The sequence below is a fragment of the Arachis ipaensis genome, chromosome B03, assembly GCF_000816755.2.
Source record: "Arachis ipaensis cultivar K30076 chromosome B03, Araip1.1, whole genome shotgun sequence".
Classification (NCBI taxonomy): Eukaryota; Viridiplantae; Streptophyta; class Magnoliopsida; order Fabales; family Fabaceae; genus Arachis; species Arachis ipaensis.
The window spans coordinates 110,306,465-110,315,535 of record NC_029787.2 but is presented as its reverse complement, the minus strand read 5'-3'; the positions used below and the strand labels follow the sequence as shown (position 1 = coordinate 110,315,535).

Here is a 9,071-nt window from a genome sequence, read left to right as displayed (position 1 = left end):
GAATTATCTGAACAAAATAAGAATTTGGATTTAATAAGAAAAAATAATAATGACGTTTTCATTTTTTGCATTGTATATTTGTATATTTGTAAGAATTTATAAAAAAATAAGTGACATTATAAAAATTTCCTTAAGTAGGAGAGAAAAAAAAGCTCTCGTAGCTTAAATTAGCAGAGAAAAGAATAACAGAAGGAGGAATATTTGATATTACAAATGCGTTGCATATATACCATGTATGTCTGTAATTTGAAGCATATGCTAAGAGATACATAACAATAATATAGTTACAAATGATGACGACGATGAAGACTACACTTTCTCAGTGGATGCCATGGGAAACAAAGGCAGAAGTTCAGGTTCAGAAAATCCAGGTTTGGGACGAGGCGATGGATGCAAATAAAATCGCCTCTCTCTGATAGCTCTCTCTTCTTCTTCTTCTTCATCTTCTTCTTGTTCCTCTGTGCTTATCATCTTCGTCTCAGACGGCACTGCAATATTAAGGTCTAAATCAAGATCATCTTTCTTGTCATCTTCTAGAATGCTCAACTTGGAGAAGATCGTTGAAGGTGTGAGAGGGCTTGCCGGGAAGCTCCCTGAAACAGGACTAGCAGGGTAGCTAGAGCTTCTTGAAACCGAAGGCGAACACGCCCCTGATTTACAATGCAAACTACTACTCTTAACAATCTCAACCTTTGGCTTCATGTATTTCCTTCTCTCATGGAGCTTGCTCGAGTTCTTCTTCGTGCATCCTCCTTCTTTTGATGCCATGCCTTCTCCCGCCATAGATGATGGACCCGTCAGTCGCTGCACTACTTCCCTGAACGCGTCTGTGTTTGTTTGAACGAACGTGGTTAGTGGTTTGCAATCTGCTGATGATGAGCTGGGAATCGGTGGTTTCTCCATTGTCGTCATGGTTCGGTTTAAGGACTCCATTCCCAGCCTGCAATAAATATCCTTGAATCAAAAGAGGAAAGTCCATCAAAGATAAGAAAAGAAACATAAGTTGAGAAGCTAGAGCATGTGACTTGAGATCCAAGGAATGCAAATAATTTCATGAGTGTTCAGGATGACCCACAAAGCATATTGCTTTTTTGATCTTGTCTAAAGTATGTCAGGGTGTAACAAAATCTTATACACGGAGATTAGGGAACAGAATTGTTTCTAAATAAAGCCCCATAAACACGGGCCATGTATTTCAAAATGAACATACCAATGTCCCTCAATAATGCTCTAGCTGCACAATCTTGACCCAATCCATCAACAAACATTGGTAAATTTTTTTTTTTTTCGTTTAACAGAATCTGTATTAGCTGGTTTACCTGCTTCTCTTTGACCTTTTTAATGCCTTGGGGCTGGACTTGACCCTCAAGTAACTGAAAATTGATAAATAAATAAAACATTCAGAAAAGTAGAAGACCAGGTTTCATCTTTGTTACCTCCAGAAATTGTTATTACAGAACTTAAATGAATCCAAATCGTCTGATATAACAACAGAACCAACTTTCATAAAACAATAAATGAAAAACTATGAACCTAAAATGACGAACAAATTCTTGCTTACCTAATAAAGTGTGCTGAATATGATGATAGTAAAGGTTACGCTGCTCCTGATCCTCCTTTTCTGATATCTTACGACCCACGAAAGAAAAAATTGGGTCGAGAAAAGGAAAATCAGGAGATGAATAAAAGATTGTCAAAGAGAGAGGCCTATTAGAAAGTGAGTGTAAGTTAACGATTTTCTGTTACAAGAACGAGGAGCCAGTGAGGACAAAGAATCTCTGACCTCAAAAAGTAGTCTTAACCATTTGGCTTTGCCACATCAACTAGTTGTAATCTCTCCGAAATGGCAATGGACCATGCCACTTTGCCACATAGTTATATTTACTGCTAAAAAAGGGGATTGACATAACTAAGATACTAAGAAAATTAGCTATTATCTAGAGGGACACAACTTGAGAGGGCTATTATTACTTTTTCTTTTTTTCCTTTTTTTATAAGAGAACTCTTATCTAGATGACCAACGTATGAATGTATGATGTAGAAGCAAAGTTTTATTGCATCTGTTTTGACATCTAGATGGCAGATAAACATTCACCATATTTATCTTTGAACCATCTTCTTGGAATGTTGTAGCTTCTCCGAAACTACCTTCTAAACGTTCCATGCTAAGAATAGAGGGGTCAAACAGAAACAAAATTACAGGGTTGTGATCGGTCACGTCAAACATTGTCACGTTTTATTTTTGTCCTAGAAATTAGGGAAAACGTTGCATTATTTAAGTCATAAGTGGAATCTACTAAAATAACATGTCTGGTCGCGTAAACATGTCATGTTGTTCCATTCTTGAGGAAAATGCTTGCATATATCAGAGTCACTCTTAAATGTTCAACAACGGTTAACCCCGCGGTAAATTATCATTATCTCACCCTATAACTAATTAGAAAAATTAGAAAAATGATGTGGCCTATTCTTAAAAGTGTTTTTTATTTATTTATTTAACAGTACTAAATAATTATAATTAATTTATTATATCAATAATTTAATTTAATTAATTCAAATATATATTATTAGATTCAATTTATTGTCACGTTAACGTTTGAGTTGTTTACTAAAAGTTTCTCTTCATTTTCTTTCTTGATGGTAAATATTTTAATTTTAAATTGTAGATTTTTTTTTCATTGTTTATATTTCTTTTTCTATTTTAGATAAATTTTAACAAAAACAGTTTTCTCTAATAGGTTTTTTTGTTATGATAATAAAGAAGGTAGTTCAAGGATAAATTTGATCTCATATTAGATTATATTTGTTCAAATCGATTTTAACATAAGAGAGATTTTGAAAGTTTTACTCATGAATTATAAAAAAATGTCTACAAGTTTAACCATTAATGTTATTTAAAGAGAAATCTTTGAAAAGATAAAATTCTAATGGAAATATTTTAATTTAAGGTTTAATTATTCTGTTGGTACTTATAGTTTTACTAAATTTACAATTAAGTTTTTATACTTTTTTTTTTCTTTCAATTGGGTCTTTACATTGCTTTTAATTTTATAATAAGGTCCTTTCTAGTGTAAAAAAATGTTAGGGTTAATTGAATTTTTTTTTCGCAAATTGAAGGTATTCATAATTAAAAACCTAACTAGATCTTTGACCGCATGTATTTTGGGAGAAATATCCTGTTAATTTTAACGTTTTTTACATAAAAATGACCTAATTACAAAATTAAAAATAATGTAGGAATTTAATTGAAAAGAAAAAAAAGTATAGAGACCTAATTAAAAATTTGATGAAACTGTAAGAACTAACAGAATAATTAAACATCAATGTAATTACAAACTATATATTACTATTAATGAGTAATTATTATACTTTGAAATTATGATGACAATTAAGAGAATAAAGAATTCTCAATTATTACTCAACTAAATAAATACACTCGTGTGGAGAACTGAAATGGAATGATTAAAACACATTTTTTAAATTTTTAACCCTTTTTTTTTTGGTGATTTACGGGGGTCAAGGACCCAGCAAAGAAAAGAAAGCAAGAAAAGAAATATACAGCAGAAAGAAAAACTAAGACCCTCTAACTCTGAGGGTCCCTAAGCAGTCACACAGCAGGGTATAACTAATGTCCGGGGGGAGGGGGGCTCGATCAAGAAGGTGTAATCCAAGGGGGAGGTCTTGTCCCTTCTTGGCAAGAAGATCCACCACCGAGTTTGCTTCACGAAGCGAATGCCTCCAAAGGATTTGTTGCAGGCATGCAGCCAAGTTACGGATGTCCTGAATCAAAGGAGCATATAGATGAGCTGGAGGACATCCATGAGTGATAAAGTTGACAGCAGCAGCCGAGTCCGACTCCACAATAAGGTTTTGGTAGCCGTTCATTGTAGTAATATTCAGCCCGTGAATGATCGCCCACAGTTCCATATGCATTATTGAGCAGTTGCCCAAATTGCAGGAGTAACCTTTCAAGAACCTCCCAGCTGAATCCCTGAACACTCCCCCACACGCAGCATTACTTCTCTGAGTATACCATGAACCATCAACATTCAACTTAACATACTCTCCGTCAGGTCGAGACCAGCCTACAAGAGACTCCCTAACAGCTTGTATATTTTGTGGATTTAACTTGCTTTTAACCACTTTTAGGAATTCCTCAGCCCGCGCTTGAATTTGGTGAACAACACTAGTGTTAGGAATAGTCTCTCCATTGAATACAAGTTTATTCCGGAAGTACCATAAAGATGACACAGCAACACCAAATAAGCATGACCAGTTATTATTAGAAGTAAGGTTTAGTAATAACCAATCATTGAGGTTTGTGTTGAAGAACGAGTTGTTGCCATCAGGGGGGATAAGTATTCGCCATATGCTCCTAGCATGGAAACAGTCCCGAAGTAATGACTGATTCTTCATGGTTACGGCACTGAGGACAAGCATCATCAGTGGTTAAGTGTCTGCGTCTTCTTTTCAAGTTTGTAAGGATTACGTTATATGCCACCAGCCAGAGAAAGGTTCTGACATGCTCAGGACCCTGCCACATCCACACCAACTGGAAGATCTTATTGGGAGTATCGTGAGCCTCCATGAGATTTTGATAGGCTGACTTGGTACTAAAGGATCCATCTGGGGAAGGTCCCCAGGGAATGCAATCAGCTCCCTTCCACGGGGACGGAGGAAAAATAGCAACAATCTTCTTGATAGTATCCTCTGGCAGCATCTCCTAAAGCTTCTCAATGTCCCAGTGCCCTGAGACGTTAAGAAAATCCATCAGCATATCAGAATAATTGACATTATTGCTTACCTGGCTTGCGATCTCGCTTAGACGTCCTACACCAGGGACCCAGCAATGATCCCAGAAGCGAATTTGGGAGCCATCACCAATTCTCCAAATGCAATTGTGTTGAACCTTGTCCCAAGTAGAGCAGATACCCTTCCAAAGATTCGAGTTGTTTCGCTTCCTTTCCACTTTGGGAATGATATCCGTGCCGCTGCCATATTTTGATCTGAGGACTCTAGCCCAAAGAGCATCCTTTCTCTCAATAAGCCCCCATCCAGCCTTCATCATAAAGGCTTGATTCATTTGGCTTGCATGTCTAATGCCCAGACTCCCAAATTTTTTTAGCTCACAAACTTTCTTCCAACTAAGGAGATGTATCTTCTTGGTTTGTTTTGTGTCTCCCCAAATAAAATTCCTGCAGATACGGTCAACAATATTACAAGTAGCAGAAGGTAAAACAACAGATTGCATATTATATACAGGCATAGAGGATAGAACAAATTTCACCAGAGTTACTCTTCCATCAAGAGAAAGTGAGAAGGCTTTCCAAGAATTGTGCCTGGTATGAAGCTTGTTGATAATGCCCTCAAAGGTATGCTTGGACACTTTGCAGTGAAGAATAGGAACACCTATGTATTTTCTTAAGTCATCAGTTCTGGCAAACTACAAGACATTGCTCACCCTTGATCGAACATTGTGTCCCTCATTCTTAGAGAAAAAGACCCTGATTTTTTCTTTGCTGACACTCTAACCCGAGCTATCACAGAAGACCTCGAGACACTTATTAATGATATTAGCTTGATCGAGATTTTCCTAGGCAAATAGAATAATGTCATCCGCGAAGCACAGGTGAGAGATATGGGGACCATCCTTTTTGAGATGAGTAGGTTTCCAAAAACCTTACTCCATTGCTATACTAATGAGTTGGGATAATCTTTTGATGCAGAGCACAAAAATGTACGGAGAGATTACAAAGGCTGAAGGGCCTCAGTTGTTTTAAATGTGAGACAGGTTCAACTTTGGGGATAAGAGTGATAAGCATCTCATTTACCTCTCTGATCTTGTTCGGTTCTTGAAAAATATTTCTGGTTAGCTCACAGACATCAGTGCCAACTTTATTCCAGATGGCTTGAAGCCCGTCTCTGCCGGGAGCCTTCCAACTACCCATGCCAAAAATAACATCTTTCACTTCGTCATCAGTCACATTTTGGGCCATGATGTTATCGGAGCTACTCAAGGTGGGAAACATATTCTTAAGAATAAAGGGAGTATGAGTAGGGCTGTCTGTATATAGATTTAAGAAGAAAGTGGTTGCCATATTCTCCAGAGTCGCATTATCAGTTACCCAATCACCATTGTCATTTTGTAGAGAGATAATCTTGTTCCTGCGTCTTCTAATCATAGTAGAGCCATGAAAAAATTGTGTTTTTATCCCCAAACTCGATCCACTTGCACCTGGCTTTTTGGAACCATAAAATTTTTTCTTGAATAATAATGTGTCCATATTCCAACCACAAGTCTTTCTGCAACTTCTCAAGAAAGGAATTCTGAGAATACCCCAAACTAGTAGCAATCCCCTGTGGCCTTCTAAGGATTCTATGTTTCCGTTTAAAAATGTTACCAAAAATTGAGTTGTTCCAATCTTTAAGTTTGCTCTTAAACAACGAAATACCCTCAGCCCAAGATAGTTGAACATTCTAAGAGACATCCACAATATTTCTAAAATCTGGGTGGGTGATCCAGGAAGCAAGGAAAGAAAGGACGGTCTTCCTCTATTTTGTATCATAGTATTGGAGAGTTGCAAATAGATAGGAGAATGGTCTGATTTGAGCATGGGCAGGTGTTTAACACAAGCCTCAGGGAAAGCAATTTGCCAATCCAAGTTGCTTAGCCCCCTGTCCAGCCTTTCCTCGAGATTACCTCTCTTCCAAGTGAACGGCCAACCAGAATAATCCAAGTCAACTAAGCCACAATTTGAGACACATTCTTGAAACTCCTTGCAGGCACTTTGACTATTATTTCTTGCCCCTCCACGCTTTTCATGATTATGCAGCATTGCATTAAAGTCACCTAAAAGACACCAAGGGAGATTGATATTACTAGTATACGATTTAATGGAGTTCCATAAGGGTCTTCTGGTCACCCTTTGGGGGCTACCGTAAGTAGTAATGAGCCAGGGGGTTGAGTTGTTACCCGAGCCAGAGACTTTGAGGTGAATAAACTATTTATCATGTTCCAAAACGTCCACCCTCCAAACAGAGGAATCCCATAAACACCATATGCCTCCAACATGACCCACAGCATCCACAACAAAGGACTTATCAAATCCCATCTTGTCCCTAATCTGTTTCCCTTGGGTACCACTAATGTGAGTTTCTAGAAGAAAAAATAAATTTGCCCCATACTGCTGGCGAAGATCCCGGATGATTGAGGGGAAGGTTTTGCTACCAGCGCCCCTGTAGTTCCAGCTAATTATGTTCATCATTAACAAGACAAGGAAGAAGGAGCCACCAACGGCCAGAATCACTTGCGGGCAAGAGCCCATTGTTTCGGATTCACCCGGTCCCTGGAGGGCGATTCCTCTTTGCTTTCACTGTCACCAGCTTCTACCATAGGGACATCCAATTGCTTCACTTTGTAACCCCTGGGATCAGTTACCCCCAACTGTGCACTTGGCGGCTATGGGTTCTTCTCCGAATTGAACAAGATGTTATCGCGGACCACATATTGATCTAGATTCATACGGATATCCTTCAAGGCTTCGAAGGCTTCCCATTGGTCTCTCTCCATCCTTTTAATATATTCCTTGACAATAAGCTCCATACCTTCAAGCTCGATATCTTTGTCTTTCCCTTTCATAGCTCTTGACGGTGCTTCCAACCCTCTAGGGTTACCTAGAACCTTCTCTGAGATCTTCACCCTGTTTCGATTTTGATTTAGTTTCCCACCCAGTTCAAGTAAGACCTTTGGTGGAGGCATAGTTTTCTTCAAGTTCTATGGGTTTTTCCCAGATCCCGGTTTGAGGACCCGTTTATGAGTTTGGGTCTTACCTGTCATCTGTTGTGCTTGGGATTGTTGTGGCCCAATAAGTCCTATTGCCACTTGGTCCTTTTCCAAACTTTCCATACTCCCCTGTGCATTCTCCAAACTTTTTCCATGCAAAACTGTGAATTGAGATCCCGAATCAGAATCTTTCCCTTTAGGAGGCTCTTCTTCTTCAGAATTATAATTAGTACCCGCTCCTGATTGGTATGAGATTTTTTCTGTCATAATTGAGCTTTCTTTCTATTAGTGTATCTTTTTACCAGCATCCAAGGCCCGAAATCAGGGTTGGTTTGATCGTTACTATGATTGCGCTAATTTTGTGGAATCGCAGTCTTTCCATTTTGGTCACCAGCATTCTCAGCCGATACCTCCACCAGAAGTATCTCCGGCGCAAGCTTCTTCCATAGGATTGTCACTAGATGCTAGGTTCACCATGCATTGTTCTTATCTATGACCATATTTGCCACACGCAAAACAAATTTGATACAGACCTTCATACTCAAGGTGGAGTTCACATCCAAGAACTAAGATCCGGGGCTCAAGTTGTTTAACTAGGTTGATCTCAACACATATACGCGCGACCTTTCCCCTGGAGTGGATAGAGGTGGTTCGATCAACCTTTAGCATATGACCAATAGCCGATTGATGGGGGAAAATCGTCGGTAAAGAATTTCACAAAAGTAATCGCGTTGCAAGTATAGATCTAAACCGATAATTAAACCCCAATCAGATTTAATTTGTTTGTCACTAAAGCAAACCCAATAAAAATCAACCGAAGTATTAAACCTCGGGTCGTCTCTCAAGGAATTGCAGGGAAGTGTACTTATAATTGGTTATAAGATTGTATCTTTTTGGGTTTTTGAAATGTGGAACAAGGAATGTAAATAGCAAGGAAATAAAATAATAATTAAGAAAAGTCTTAGCAAGGATTGATAATTGGAATTCCTATCCCCATTATCATAGTCACTTGTAATGGTAATTGCCCTTTTACTATCACTTAGTTAACCTCTAACAATTGAAGGTAAGTCAAGTGAGAAAATTAACTTGAGTTCACAAGTCCTAATCAAAGACTAGAGTTAGTGAAGCTCAAGCCAACTAGCAAGTTTCAATCACCAACTAACAAAAGACTTTGACAATTCAAGAGTCTCTAATTACTCAATCTAAGCTAAGAACATAAAGAAAGCTAACTTAAAATCCAACCAAACATTTTATCAAACACTTGGTGGGCACAAACAAGAGCATAGAA

The 9,071-nt window shown here is 38.2% G+C and overlaps 1 protein-coding gene across 2 annotated transcripts; it reads right to left on the bottom strand.

The window, feature by feature from the left end:
• On the bottom strand, positions 126–2,070 carry LOC107634604 (VQ motif-containing protein 31-like). Of its 2 annotated transcripts, none has more exons than XM_016338028.2 (3): positions 1,562–2,070; positions 1,320–1,373; positions 126–954 (listed from the first exon to the last, which is right to left on the bottom strand). In XM_016338028.2, the coding sequence occupies exon 3, from the start codon at positions 931–933 to the stop codon at positions 310–312; it is 624 nt and encodes a 207-aa protein (XP_016193514.1). In that variant the 5' UTR covers positions 934–954; positions 1,320–1,373; positions 1,562–2,070; the 3' UTR covers positions 126–309. The 2 variants fall into 2 exon arrangements, with proteins under 2 accessions (XP_016193514.1, XP_016193515.1); XM_016338029.2 differs by having other exon boundaries at positions 126–940.

Bases quoted from the DNA above. Each gene is read 5' to 3' on its own strand.
- LOC107634604 (XM_016338028.2), bottom strand. From the start codon at position 933: ATGGAGTCCTTAAACCGAACCATGACGACAATGGAGAAACCACCGATT.